Here is a 15,787-nt window from a genome sequence, read left to right as displayed (position 1 = left end):
CTACCCCTCTGCACTGCCCATTTGATTGGCTGGCAGCTTTCCAAGGCAGGACCTTCTTCCTAATGGGGAAGCAAGTCTCACCTCAAGCCAATTAAAATACTCATTAAATGGTTGTGGAGTGAGCTGGTTTAGATGAAGTCAAGTTAACAAGCATAGTACTTTCAGAATGTTGGTGATGTGCCTTAAAACTGGACTTCTCGTACTTCTGAGAAAACACAGTACAGTCGTTTGAGCTATTTGATATGGTAAGCATTTATTTATTCACAGTGCAAAACTAACATCAGAAATTGTACAGAGTCCATCTGTTCATTATATTTTGCTTAAAAAACTGTACAACCAGAAAATTATAAGCTCTCAATATTCAGAAAGTAAGGTGAGGCCACATCACAAAATACTTATGTTAGTTTTTAAACAGAACAGGTTACCTTTATGAAGGCTGGCACCATGCCCTTATAGCATGAATTTCAGGGGCTTCATTAAAACCAAGCTTCTGAAATAATTGGTACGACCTGCTATTTTCATCTTCTACAAAACAATATATAGGATATCCAAGGTTTTGCAGAAATTTCACCATTTTGGTCACTAGTAACTTGGCATAGCCCTTCCTGCGATGCTCTGGTAGAGTGTACAGTAATCCCATTGCGCCATACGGATAGGTCAGCAGCCAGGAAACAGGATTATCAGTTTCATCTAGAATGCAGTAGCTGGGGAAATTTGCTATAATATTTTTCACAAATTTGAGACCGTTATCATCCGTTCCAAACTTCCAATTTCTGTTTACTATCTCTGCATGTGACATGTCTAGAGGACTTATTCTGGAAGCAACATAAGCCCTATAAAAACAAAAGAAAATAAGTGGGTATAAATTCGGTCTTATCATGATTAACATGTAATTTCTTCAGAAAAGAAAATGCTCAAGTTTTAGCAACCAATGTAAGCAGAAAGCACCTTCAGGTCAGATGTGGTAGAAGTAAAGAATAAAGGCACAAAAATGCAACCTGAGGATATATATTGCTGTCCAAGCATAACCTTGTGTCAATCATTCTAGTGTCTTAAGTGAGATGGTTAATTTAGAACTAAATTGGAATTAAATAATAGTTGATTTTCTGCCCAAGTCCAGTATCAGGATCTTCACAGTCAGCAGAAAGAGGAGATCTGCATCTTATCAATTTGCACAGCCTTCAGTTCGTGTCGCACGAGTCAGCAGATGTTGGATGTGAAGTAATGCACCTGAACCAGATGTTTCTGAGCCTGGCATTGCATGAAATATGTTAATCTTGTCATTTTTAACCTGATATTTAGCTTTAATAAATTTTTTGTCTTAAATTAATGCTTTCTGGTTTCTATTTTGAGGTATGTCACGCCAGTGGAGATGTTCTCCGCTATGGTCATATTTAGAGACTACATTGGTTTTCAATCTTAAATTCACTAAAGTGTATGTCTTTGAGGGAAAAGAGAATGCTGGGAAAATTGCATGGCTCAAAAATGGGGTTATGCCTTCTTTTTCTGTCTGTTCAATTTCACAAGGCTCAAATGTGAACTTGTTGAACACAAAGTCCAAAACACCAGTTCTATGTTGCTACTGTTAAGATTCCAGTGAATATTCAGAGGCATTTGCTCAACTGCTTGGTTTTCACTAATCAAACAGTGTAACTGACAAGCTGTAAAAGACATCTGTTCTGTCAAGTGATTTAAGGTATGTTTGACTGAAAGACAGAACTACTCAGTTTAAAACAAAATACATACAATTTCATGAACAAAAATTTCATTCCTGGAAGGGAGGATTACCTGAAAATTGGTTTACAGCGGGTACATTATTGATGGTAGAGATTGTGTCTGCCAGTGTTATTTTCTGAAATTTTTACTCCAGTTTCATTCTTTTGGAACCTTCTCAAGGGCCTATTCAGCCTAACTTTCAGGCTCCCCTTTCTCATATCAACTATTTATTTCCTTTCTTATTTCAATTTTCAAAGCAACTCAGGATGTGTTTTAAAAGGTCCAATATAATGGGAAATTGAGTTTGCCTTCATTGGTCAGAGCATTGAGTATAGGATTATGTTATGGCTGTACAAGACATTGGTGAGGCCACATTTGGAGGATTTACATATTTCTGGTTGCCACTCTGCGGGAGAGATGTTATTAAACTGGAAAGGGTGCAAAAAAGGATTTACAGGAATGTTACCAAGACTGCAAGGTTTGAATTATAAAGAGGGGTTGGATAGCCTGGGAATTTTTCCCCTGGAGTACAGGAGGCTGAAGGGTGACTGTATAGAGGTTTATAAAATTATGAGGGGCATAGATAAGGTGAATAGCCAAGATCTTCTCCCCAGGGTAAGGGAGTCCAAAACTAGACAGCATAGGTTTGAGGTGAGAAGTGAAAGATTTAAAAGGGCCCTGAGGGGCAACTTTTTCACACAGAAAGTGGTGTGTGTGAGGAATTAACTGCCAGAAGTAGTTGTAAAAGCAAGTACAATTACAATATGTAAAAGACATTTGGACAGGTGTATATATATGTTTTACTGATTTTTGTAAGCCTGAAATTGTAAGTACATGAGTATTTGAGGTATTTGAAAATTTAAGTTGCATGAATTAGAAATGTTTTCTTTTCTCTGGTAAGTGAATTACAATAAATAGTTATTTTTACTATTACTGAAGCAATCTGATGAGAGTTGCTTTTGTCTGGAGTAGCAGTTATTCAGGTAAACTGGTCAATTTTTTGGCCTCGTTGGGATTTTCAACATTTATAAATTTTACTTGTGGACAAGTTGGGAATGATTATGGGCATATTTTCCCCAGTTAAATCATAACAGAACATCACCTGTAGATGAACCGAAGCCATAATGCAGCAAAGAAGAGAATATCAATGTCAATGCCGGAATGTGACCCTGTATCTCTTTGCTGCAGTTCTCAAATGGTTCTGGTGTTACCTTGGCATTGCTAACCTGTTGTCAAGTTGTCATGGAAACTGTAAATCACATTGAGCAGTTTTGGCAATTATCTAATTTTCTTCCACAGTTTATTTTAAATAGTTTGCCTTTGTGTACATGGTGAAATGCTTTAGTGAGATTGATGAAGGTAATGTATTTTGTTCAGAGCATTTCTCATGCAGCTGCAGGACTGAGAAAATTGTGAAGAGTGAAACTTTTAGTTCTGAAACTGAAATTAATTTCAGGACAGAAGCATTCAGGGTGTGCAGTAAAAGCAAGCCATTTCAGTTCCACATCCCACTTTGCTCATAGTCATGCAAATTAATTCCCTCCCAATTATATTTGATTTGTGGTGAAGCAATGCAAATTTGAGCAGCTGTGGATATAAATCCACAACCAACACTGACTGGAACTTTAATCCAGCCTTAAACTGTTTGGCCACAGTATTCCAATTAGACTATTTCTAGGGAATGTCACAAATCAAGTCTTGTTTGGGATCAGTTTTATTGTTTTAATGTTACAAATTAGTATCGATTTTCCAAAGAGGTCTCCAATTGGGCATTTCTGGTGGACAATGTGTTATTTGTATCCTGTTGCCCAATAGCATGCAGAGACTACCTAAGTGTCAAAAATCAAATTATTCAAATGATATGATTACGCTTCTAGTCCATTTTTAATCTGATTTTGACAATTCTCTAAGAAGATAGGAAGTAAAAAAAAGGACGGCAGATGATGATCTGGTTGTTAAGTGTTCAGTGCAATACTGTCTATTAAAGAGAAAGCACGGCCTTCATAATTGCAATAGTGTCAGCACAGAAGATCTATTCAAACTATACTGTCATAGAATTACACAGTATGGAAACAGACCCTTCAGTCCAAATCATTCATGCCAACCAGATATCCCAAATTAACACAGTTCCAGTTGTCAGCATTTGGCCCATTTCACTCTAAACCCTTTCTATTCATGTACCCATCCAGATGCCTTTTAAATCTTGTAATTGTACCAGCCTTGGCAGCTTGTGTCATACACCCATCATCCCCTGTGTGAAAAAGTTGCCCCTCAGGTCCCTTTAAATCTTTCCCCTCTCACCTTAAACCTACGTCCTCTAGTTTTGGACTCCCTTACCTTGGGAAAAAAGAACTTGGCAATTTACCCTATCCATGCTCATTATGATTTTATAAATATCGATAAGGTCTCCCCTCAGCCTCTGACTCTCCAGGAAAAGAAGCCCCAGCCTATTCAGTCTCTCCATGTAGCTCAAAATCTCCAATCTCAGCAACTTCCTTGTAAATCTTTACTGAATCTTTTCAAGTTTAACAAGACCTTTACTATAGCAAGAAGACCAGAATTGAACACAGTATTCTAAAAGAGGCCTCACCAATATCCTATACAGCCGCAACATGACATCCCAACTCCCACACTCAACACACTGACGAAAGAAGGCACCCTGTCTACCTGTGACTCCACTTTCAAGGAACTATTAACCTGCACTCCTAGGTGTCTTTGTTCAGCAACACTCCCCAGGGCCCTACCATTAACTGTATAACTCCAGCCTAAATTTTCCTAACCAAAATGTAACATCTCACACTTACCTAAATTAAACTCCACCTGTCACTCCTTGGCCCATTGGCTCATCTACTCAAGGGACCGATGTACTCTGAGATAACATCTTCACTGTCCACTACACAACTAATTTTGGTGTCATCTGCAAACTTATTACAGCTGATAGTGTTTTACAAGATCCTATTGGCAAGTGACATGGTTACTGCAATACCACTACATTATATTACGATCTCCTTGCTGTATTTGGAAGGGAAATGGATCAGCCGCGAATCACTGCTTGAGAATAAAAACCTACACGAGAAATAAAACGCAGGTACTCAGTCGGAAACAGTAAAAGCAGAGAGAAACAAAGTGTTGATAAACATATCTCTCTAACATTTCTCTTTTATTTACTCCCCCACACCACAATCACTCCATCAAAAATAATGGGCTAGTGATCACCTACTAGTTGTGTCCCAATGATATTCTTTCCCTAGCTGTCAGTAAGTGAGTAGATGAATGTCAAACAATAGTTAGTCGTTTTGATTAATTTCTTTCTCCTTTCATCCCACAGGTCATGGCTTTGGACCGTACTTGGAAAGAAGTAGCATCCCATTATGCTGGTACAGAAAACTGCAGCATTTGTGAGAACAACATTGCTGTAATTTTTATGTGCTATAGAAAATTTGAGCCTACTGTTCTGAGGTGATATCAAGGAGGTCCTTTGGATCTTGTAGTACCATTGTGTAGGACCTGGATGTGAAGCTTATTGTAGACTTTTTGCAAGCTACAACAGCCTTCATTAGTTCAAGGAACTTCCTGTCAATCCCTTAAGAGAAACAGAAAAAGGAAACTTGAGTATTTGCTCTTCAGATTCTACAACAGCACAATACATAAGCAGATGCATAAGTTGGTAGAGATTTGAAAGGTGCTGTCAAAGGAACCTGTGAATTACAGCACTGGATCTTGTCGATGGTACACACTGCCACCACTGTGCACTTGTAGTGAAGGAAGTTGAGGTTCCAGTAAAACAGACTATTTAGATTTAGATGGTGTTCAGCTTCTTGAGTTTTGTTGGATCAGTTCCATTGAGGAAATTCGGTGGGAGGGACGGGGGCGAGGGGGAAGAGAGAGGGGGTGGGTGTAATGGTATAGTCATTTCTCTGTATCTGTGAGGGCTCGATTCGAAAGAACCTCCACCTTCACCAATGATGAAATCTGTGACTCTGGAGCTCATTAAAAATAAGTTAAATGTCACAGATATGTCAAGTTTTGTCTGCAGATGTTGATTTTTGTTGTTACGTACTTTTTGGCACAGATAGGCAAATTCGGGATATGTGATTTTGCAGATGCAGAGAATTTACTGTATTTCACCACATTCCTGGCTTGTGCCTTGCCGATTTTGAATGATCATTGGGGAGACAGGACGAAATTTACTTGCCACAGAATTTCTAGCTTCTGACCTGCTCTATTATTTATATGGCTGGTCCAATTCAGTTTCTGGTCAATAGTACCTCTGGGATGTTGATAGCAGGGCATTCAGCGTTAGTAGCACCATTGAACAGTCAAGCAATGATGGTTAGATTGTCTCTTATTGGAAGTGTTCATTGCCTGGTAATTGTGTGATGTGAATGTTACTTTACACTTGTTACTACAAGTTTGGATATTGTCCAGCTCTATGCTGCATTTGGACACTGACTACTTTGGTAACTAAGAAGACACAAATAGTATATATGGTAGGTGCCAGTGTTTAGTTGTACTGAGGCAGCTTGTCCAGGGACTTGGCTAATTCTGGAGGACAAGTCTTCAGTACTATTGCTGGAAGTTGTCAGGGCCCAAAGATAATGTAGTTTTTTTGTGTTTTCTGCCATTTCCTGACATCACGTGAAGTAAACTGAATTGGTTCAAGACTGGCACTGGTGATGTTAGGGGCAATAAGAGGGGGCTGAAATGGATCTAAATTCTTTACCCTTGTCTTTGCACCAATGTACTTGGTTGTTTCTTCATTAAAGGCAAGGATATATGCGGAGCCTCCTTCTCCAATGAGTTGTTTAATTGTCCACCATCTTTTACAACCAAATGTGGGCAGGACAGCAGACTTTACATCTGATCTGCTATTTATGGAATTGCTTAGTCCTGTCTGTTGCTTTGCAGAGTTTGGCAAGTTGTTCTCTGTTGCAGCTTTACCAGGTTGGCATCTAATTTTTGGAATATCTGGTGCTCTTTACATGCCCCCTACACTCTTCATTGAACCAGGGTTGATCTTATGCTTGGTGGTAATGATAGTAGGGGCTAGGGGGCATGATAGACCAGGCCAATTGGTTAGAGGATTGTGTTGGAGTACAATTCTGCTATTGATAGCCCACAGCACCTCATAGATGCCTGGGTCTGGAGTTGTTGAATCTGTTCAAAGTCTGTCCCATTTAGCACGGTAGTAATGTCATATAACATATTGGGGCTTATTCACAACCTGATAAGAGAATTTTGTCTTCATAAAGATTGGGCATAGGGTATTCCTACTGATTCTGTTCTGGTGCAGCTGCAGCTGTGGCATGCAAACTGGTGAGTGCAAGGTTAAATATGTTGGTTTCCTCACCAATGTCCTTTAGGGCTTGAATAGGAGTGGTACCACTGAGCTACTCTTGGTGATGGACATAGAACGTACTCTGGGTGGGAGAATTCAAATGTCCTTTGTCCAAGTAATATTCAACATCGAGGAGTACTGACAACAGCAGGCAGTTTCATGGCCCACATGTGACTTTATACCCGTGCAATTTCATGAGATCCAGTATGACTGTTGCAGTCTCCCTGGCAACATTGTTCCACCTGTAATCAATTATGTCAACACCTTTGTTGCCTCTGTTCTGCTGGCAGGTTAGGAGATACCCAGGGATGGTGAGTGTGGTGCTGGGGACATATACAATGTCAGGCCATTGTTTGATTAGTTTGTGGGACAAATCTCCCACTTTTCCCAGATGTCGTTTAGGAGGACTTTGTAGGGTAGACAGAACTGTTGTTTCTGCGCCTTGGTCAAGACCAGTTGGCCCGGCCAATTTCACTGTAGTGATTAGATATAACTAAGTGATGTGCCTGGCCATTTCAGACAGCAACTAGGAGTCAACTATATTGCCATACCTCTGCAGCCACATATAAGACTGATCTGGTGATTTCAGACAGCAGATTTCCTTCCCTAAAGGACATTAACGAAACTGATAGGTTTTTATGACTATTGACTATAGTTACATGGGTGCTATTAGGCTAGGTTTTTAAATCCAGATTTTGCTTAATTCTAATTTCACCATCACCATGACATTAGAACATTAACTTTATTAGCCAATTCACAGTACCACTTCAGCCACCACCATCAGTCCAGTAAGTATGTCAGTGCTGTCTCCAGGTAGCAAACTAAACCGGAAAGCTTCATCAAGATTTCCCTCCTCCAATTTTCACTCTACACTTGATTTCACATGCTCCAACTTCAACCTTCCCTTCCCTCTTTTCTGGGAATGGACTGTCATCAAATAATCACCATAAGCTCACTAACCTCTTTAACTACATCACCAATGCTTCCACAAATCTTCATTCCTGCCAGGTTTCATTCTATTCTCCCAGTTTCTCTGCTGCATCCATTCTGAGCTTGAATACCAGCATTTTTGATGTAGCTTCCTTTGCCCTGCACCCAAGGGCCCCACTCAAAACGTGTTCGACAGGGTTGTCAAACACGTGCTTCACATTTTCCACATATCGTTGAAAGTGGCCATGCAAGTAGATAGGGTGGTTAAAAAAAAGACATGTGGCATGTATGGGTCGGGCACTCAAGTACAAGAGTCAGGATGTTATGTTGCAGCTTTAAAAGACTTTGGTTAGGTTACACTTACAGCATTGCATTCAATTCTGGTCACCATATTTAAGGAAGGATGTGGTGGCTTTGGAGAGAAGTAGTTTACCAGGATGTTGCCTGGATTAGAAGGTATGAGCTATTAGGAAAGGGTAGGAAAAGATGTGTTTTCTCTTGAGTGGCAGAGGCTGAGGGGAAGACTTGATAAAAGTCGATAAAATTATGAGACGCATAGATAGGGTTGGTCAGAACCTTTCTCCTAGAGTTGAAATGTCTAATTCTAAGGACATGCATTTACAGGACAGTGGGTAAGTTCAAAGGTAGATAAATCCCCAGGACCTGTTCAGGGATATACCTGATCTTGTGGGAAGCTAGGGAAGAGATTACTCTGTTGCTTGCAGAGATATTTGTATCATCATTAGCCATGGGTGGGTGCTGGAAGACTGGAGGTTGGCTAATGTGGTGCTACTATTTAAGAAAGGCTGTAAGGAAAAGCTACAGAACTATAGACAGGTGACCTGTTATCAGTCATGGATAACTTGGAGGGGATTCTGGGGAACAGGATTTACAGGCAATTGGAAAGGCAAGGACTGGATTAGGGATAGTCAATATGGCTTTGTGCTTGGGAAATTATGTGTAACCATCTTGAGTTTTTTTTTAAATTTAATGATTCTCTTGCAGCACTTAAAAGTGGGAAGCAATTTTTTATTTTAAAAAAGCCAAAATCAGTTACAATGCTGTTTCTGATCACATGAGTTGGGTGTATGCAATTCTGAAGATGAAGCTGGAAAAATATAAAGTCATAGACAAGTATTTGTGTGTTGGAAACAAAAACAAATAAAGTTTTAATAACAGATATAATTCATATGGGAAATGTAAATAGCTGTTGTACAAGTATGTGACAGTATATTACAAATATATCTTACTAATTCATCTTGTAACAAGAAAGTGTAGAGTTATTGATTATAGATTAACTTTTCAATTTGTTCTCCACACTTGGTGACATCACATTTAAAGCCCAAATGTATCTGCCTGGAGAAGGCGGTTGTACTGGGTCTTACTCACAAACCACTGCTGTCTTCAAAAAGTCATGATATAAGGTAGGTTTACTGAGTCCTGAAGCAGCTCGTACCCAGTGTAAAGATTTTACAGGATACTTGTATATATTCATGTCTGTAATTCTTCAAATAACAATCCCTGATTTTGCAATATTTAAGGTGTCACATAATTGCACTTATAGCTTATGTGAATTTGTTTCAAGTTATAAAAAGGGAAGTTAAAAAAAAAGTGCAGTTTATAAAATGGCAGTTACACTGGCAAAGGTTTTTGTATGAAATGTTCTATAAATTCAGTTACAAGTATTTTGCTGTCCATGTAGAACATCATACCTCCAAACATGAAACGGGTTTTCCAGTTTACAATATTGTCATCCATAAGCAGTTTATGCAAACTGCTCTGATCTCTGGAAAATACTGTAAGAGTAAATTCAGTTTCCTTGGATGTTTCTTCCTTTTGAGTTGAGAACAAAAGCATGACAAAAAGTTATGATTAATGCATCTATTAAACTAACAAGGAACAATTCTTCCTCAGTTTTACCTATTAATGGCAACGTCAAATTTGAATTCAAACATACAGTTCAATACCTTACTAATTGAGCTTTCTTGGTAAGTATGAAAGTTTATGCAACACATTAGCAACCTTTAAGGACAGACTGGCTGCAATTTCTTCCAAGATAGCCTATCAACATTAGTTTTTGAGGCTGCATTGGAAGAATAGAGACTTATGAAAAGGTATAATTGCCTGCGGAAGCATAGCAAAAGCAGAATCAGTGGAGGAGCAGAGAAAAGGTCTGCAACAGGCCAACAGCAAAATTGAAAGTACCTGAAGTATAGAAAGAAAACAAGATAGAACACGTAACAAAGTAGACAAAGTAATAAATAATTAGACTGTTAGCATAACTGGTTGGTACTATGTCAGGAAAACAGCACACAATGGTGGGTTTATAAACTAGTAATGTTACTTAGGAATTCAACAACCACGTAGTTGTTGCATGAATACAATGAAGTGGAACGAGATGGCTTTGATATGCTTCATATTTCATAAGGAAGAAGGATTTTCCACAAGCATAGAGGAAATCCTTGCCTGTCCTGTGCCCCAATCACCTTCTCCGGTGTCAGTACAGTGACGCACTCAGGTGTAGACACATCAAGTGGTCCCCAATCAAAGAACGCAAATGGTGTTAGGTCAAAGATGACCAAGGAAATCTCTTGCTGCTTACCACTTATCTTAGCTCTAAATGATTAAACAGTATGTAATGTTGAACACCGAGTGGAAGAAGTACTGAGATGCCCGAGGCACAGAACGTACTCTGGTTCGGGGACTTCAATGTCCATTACAAAGTGAGGTTTGGAACCACTAGTAACCAAGATAGACAAATCCTAAAGGGCACAGCAGCTAGAGTGGGCAGTGAGAGGAGAAACAACATCTTGATCTAGTTGTCAGTAATCTAGCCATCTTGGATGTATCTGTTCATGGTATGAGCAGGAGGGACCAAATCACAGTCCTTGTGGAGATGGATTTTGGTTATCCTCTATTTCACTATGCAGACTGGGATCCTCTTCAAGGTTTTACACTATCATTAAAGGTTGACCTTTTACTACAGTTTTGGAAGACTGTGCAGGTATTACCTTCTGATCTCCATTCTCTTTCAGAGATGTAGGTTCTTTACTGCTTCTAATTGGAAAAATTGACTGAGCTAACTAAACATCTGAGCGATCTTCCTCCCGCTTAAATTCAGGATATCAATGATTCTCCTTTGCAGCTTTAAAAAAAATCTCATTAAGATCATGTTAATAAACCTTCAAAAAAAAGAATTTTTTTTTAAGCTGACTACTAGGGTGGCACAGCGTTTAGCATACAGTCCCAAGGGCCAAGTTCAAATCAAGCCTCAGGTGACTATGCGGAGTTTGCATGGTTCTCCCCACGACTATGTGGGTTTCCACTGGGTGCTCCGGTTTCTTCTCCACAGTCCAAAGATGTGCAGGTTAGGTGGACTGGCCATGCTAAATTGCCCCATCGTGTCCAGGGATGTCCAGGCTAGATGGATTAGCCAAGGGAAATGTAAGGTTACAGAGACATGGAAGGGTTTAGGTGGCGTGCTTTTCAGAGGGTCGGTGAAGATTCCGGTGGGCCAAACAGCCTGTTTCTGCACTAAAGGGATTCCATGATTGCTTTAAACACTTTTTCCTAGTTAGTAAGAATTTTACATAATTCTTCTTTTACAACAGCAATGGTTCATATTTCTAAAGTTTTAATTTTGCATCAAAATTTTAAAAGGAATCTAATTCCACAGTAACAATGTTAGTAACGGCCATTGGTTTAAATGACTGCCTCTTTCTTTACTTATTAACCTGACACTCTGCTGCTGTGTTCTGCCTTGATACTTCTTGGGGTTGATTTGTAATCAGAGACTTTCACTTTCTAGATATTCCCTCTATCCTGGATCCTGATAGAATGCCTCTGATTCAGAGTACAGAGGCATCTTAGAAATTCTTCTTTCCTCAAAGCCCATATGGGCTTTATGACCAGGTAGAAATGCTCTACTCAACTTTTTTTAAAAAAATTCATTCATTAGACGTGGACATTGCCGCCAAGACCAGCACTTATTGCCCATCCCTAAACTCCCCAGAAGAAAAGTGGTGACCTGCCTTCTAGAACATGGGGTCAAAGGAACAGGAGTAGGCCATTCAATCCCTCAAGCCCGTTCCCTCATTGAATGAGACCCTGGTTGAGCTATGACCTAACTCCATATACCTGCCTTTAGCTCACGGAGGTCACCTACAGTGCAGTTAGAAAAGAGGTTTCAGGATTTTGACCCAGTGACACTGACGGAATGACGACAGTTTCAAGTTGGAAATAAACAAACATACTTTAAAGTATAACTATATCAACTCCCAACACTTTCCTGGCACAGTAAACACAAATGCTACTGCCAGGGTCTCCAATTATGAACACTGACCTTCTTTTCAAAAATAAAAATCAGTTAGGGGCTTCCTTTAAATCTTAACAGCCCTCTCACATGACTGTTAAGCAGCCATCACCTGCCCACTTCATATTCCCCTTCCAATAAAGTTTCAGAAATAGGGATGATCACCAAAGAATATACAGTATTTAGTGTTATTTGGACCTCCACAGATACTGAAGCATTCTACATCCACATGCATATAGTGTGGACAACATTCAAGCTTAGGTTAATAAATAGTAAGTAAAATCTGTACTGCACAAGTTATGGGCAACAATGATAGCCGAGATGAAATATTTTAGCTATCTCCAGTCAACATTCAAAAGCATCACCATTGCTGAATTCAGAGATAATGTGAGCTGCAGATGCTGGAGAATTCAAGATAACAAAGTGTGAAGCTGGATGAACATAGCAGGCCAAGCAGCATCTCAGGAGCACAAAAGCTGACGTTTCGGGCCCAGCTTCACCCTTTGTTACCATTGCTGAATTCACCAGCTTTGACATTTTGGGGATTATCATTTAGAAGAAACTTAACTGAATAATTATTTAAATGCAGGAGCTACAAGAAGAGGACAGGGGATAGGATTTTTTTTTGTGAGTAACTTACCTTCTGACTCCCTAAAGCCTGTCCACCACATACAAATCACAACCTTCACACCTTCCAAGGCAGGAAGATAGAATCAAGATTTGTGTCAGTGATTCACAAACTGCAGAACACTCAACCACTTAAATGGGCTACTCCTCTGCTAATTTAAAACAAATTAGCTATTTAAAGTGTGATATTAAAAGTTACAGAAACTTGAACAGAAGAATGAGATAAGACTATAAGATTCTTCTGGAAAGATAAGAGACTAGTGCAGATTTGAGGAACTGAATGGTATATTCCTAGATTGTTCACATTCCAGGACCTGTTGAGAAAGGACTTGGGTATCACTTCAAATGAAGCTGGCTTTTATCATAAGAAAGGAGGGGTGAATCTGGGCAGTTAATATTTTGTTCACTTAAGTTTTATCTGTTTATTTTCCATATCACAACAAAAAACTACATCAGTTCCATATAAAGGGTCATTAGAAAAATTTTTAAAAGAATACAATGAAATCAAACACTTGTTATTTTGAAACTAAAATAGTTTGAATAATTAGCATGTGCTAAAGCGTGTCCTGTTTCTTTTCATTCTAAGTGATTATATTGCATTCAATAAATAATTGGCAGAAATTAGCCCAAGTGCTGACAGATTGGTAGTTCCCTGCCCATCAGAATAACCTGCTGTGTGTTAAAACCCCACGCAACGCAAATTAAACTTGTTTAATTCCACATTACAAGAGTCTACTATTACCACGAGGGCATACAACTCCTATTTGCAGCCTTTTCTGAATTTACAAAGTTTTGGTTTTTGGTGAATTTGTATTCCCAATGGAAACATGCAATTTGTACTTGTGATACCAAGGCATATGAGGCTATGGGCCAAGAGCTGGAAAATGGGATTAGTTAGGTGGTTGCTTTTGACCAGCACAGACCCAAGGGGCCAAATAGCCTTTTTTTGGTGCTGTAGACCTCTAACGATTCTAAGAAACAGCCATTAGTAATGGACATAAATAGAAACTTGGGAGAAAAATCTAAATCTTAGCATTAGCCCTGCTGGTTTTACTAGGGATTACTTAATCTGATTATTTACTTGTTATAAACTGCATTGTTCCTTAAAGTATAATAGCATACCTTTTCACATGGCCGACAAATTACAGCATTGAAATCAGGCCAAGAGTCAACAATAACTTCCAGATCAGGTATTTTGACTCTATTAATGCTTAGAATAGTCCCGTAAGTCTAGAACAATAAAACAGAGTATCTTTCATGACAACTGAACCCAGAAAATGGTCCCACGCCGTATTACAAAGTAAAAGATGAGCAAGTTCTGCGGAAGGGTCACCGGACCGGAAACATTAACTGATTTTGTCTCCTCCACCCCGCTCCCCAACAGATGCTGCCAAACCTGCTGAGCTTTTCCAGCAACTTCTGTTTTTGTTCCCGAAGCAAAAAGGCTGTTAATTTCATCCTGACCTTTATTGCAGCTGGCAAGTAATTCTTTAAGATTTTTTCTAAAGTCAGTAGCTTCTCTTCAGTCAGTAATAAAAACATCGTTGAGGGAGGCAGAACCAAAATGATTTAAGCAAAGTAGCAACACCTTTGTGAATGGATTTGCTGCACAGCACTGATGTATTTCCCAGTGCAGATGTCAGAACAAAATACAGGAATACAAATTAAGTTAACATTACTGAAAAAGGGCATCAATTTCACAAAATACTTGGTAATTCCTACAGGTAAGGAGAAAGAGAAACTAGGAGAGACTATTTGTCAAATACATGTAGCATAATATAATTCAAATTATACAAGTATGTCAGTAATCTTGAATTAAGTGGTACAGACAACAAGAAAATACAGTAGCATGTAAAACACTAAAGGAATATGCAAATATATTTGAACAAACAACCCAAAGAACTAGAAATAAAGTTGATTACAGAGAGAGATTGTAAGGCAGATTTTGGATTGGATAAGAGAGTGACTACATTCTTGCAGACAGAATGTCTAATGACTCTTTCAAGTATGCGACACATTTATTGGATGACAATGTCAGGGAAACTATTTGCCAGGTCACAGTTGACAAAAGGATGTACGTAGGTGGAAAGGAGCTACCACCCGAAGGTTGCAGGAACAGCAACTCATATTCTGCTTAGGGATCCTGCAGCCCAATGGTATATATGTGGATTTCACAAGCTTCAAAATTCCCCTCCCAGCCACTGCATCCCAAAACCAGTGCAGCTCGTCCCCACCTCCCTAACCTGTTCTTCCTCTCACCTATTCCCTCCTCCCACCTCAAGCTGCACCTCCATTCCCTACCTCCTAACCTCATCCCACCCCCTTGACCTGACAGTCCTCTCCGGACTGACCAATGTCCTCCCTACTTCCCGACCGATACTCTCCTCTACAGGCTACATCCCCGCCCCTTTAACTTGTCTGTCTCCTCTCCACCCATCTTCTCCTCTATCCACCTTTGATCCGTCTCCCCCTCTATCCCTACTTATTTCACAATCCTCTCCCCATCCCCCTTTTCTGATGAAGGGTCTAGGCCTGAAACGTCAGCTTTTGTGCTCCTAAGATGCTGCTTTGCCTGCTGTGTTCATCCAGCTCCACACTTTGTTATCTTGGATTCTCCAGCATCTGCAGTTCCCATTATCTCTGATACAATGCATTAGAATTAGAGTTAGCTTTAATGTCACATGTACTCAAGTTAGTACAGTGAAAAAAAGTGTATAAGTTGCTGTTTATTGCACCATCTTAGGTACAAGGTCCCTAGGTACAGCTTCTTCAGTTACAGATCTTAGAAAAATAGAGAAGTAAAAACATGCAAATTATCCATTGCAAATTTTAGGAATAAATTATAAAGTTACAAAAAAAAAACA

General features: G+C 39.4%; 1 protein-coding gene across 1 annotated transcript; it reads right to left on the bottom strand.

Moving 5' to 3' along the window:
• Positions 1-427: 427 nt before the first annotated feature.
• On the bottom strand, positions 428-14,465 carry LOC125454853 (glycine N-acyltransferase-like protein 3). Its single transcript, XM_048536091.1, has 5 exons — positions 14,388-14,465; positions 14,046-14,153; positions 9,697-9,817; positions 5,167-5,299; positions 428-833 (listed from the first exon to the last, which is right to left on the bottom strand). Exons 1-5 carry the CDS (start codon positions 14,463-14,465, stop codon positions 428-430), a joined length of 846 nt encoding a protein of 281 aa, XP_048392048.1.
• Between the last annotated feature and the right edge of the window lie 1,322 nt (positions 14,466-15,787).

The sequence above is a fragment of the Stegostoma tigrinum genome, chromosome 9 (genome assembly GCF_030684315.1).
Source record: "Stegostoma tigrinum isolate sSteTig4 chromosome 9, sSteTig4.hap1, whole genome shotgun sequence".
In the NCBI taxonomy this organism is placed as follows: domain Eukaryota; kingdom Metazoa; phylum Chordata; class Chondrichthyes; order Orectolobiformes; family Stegostomatidae; genus Stegostoma; species Stegostoma tigrinum.
Note: the sequence above shows the minus strand (reverse complement) of the source record. Positions and strands in the feature narration are given on the sequence as shown.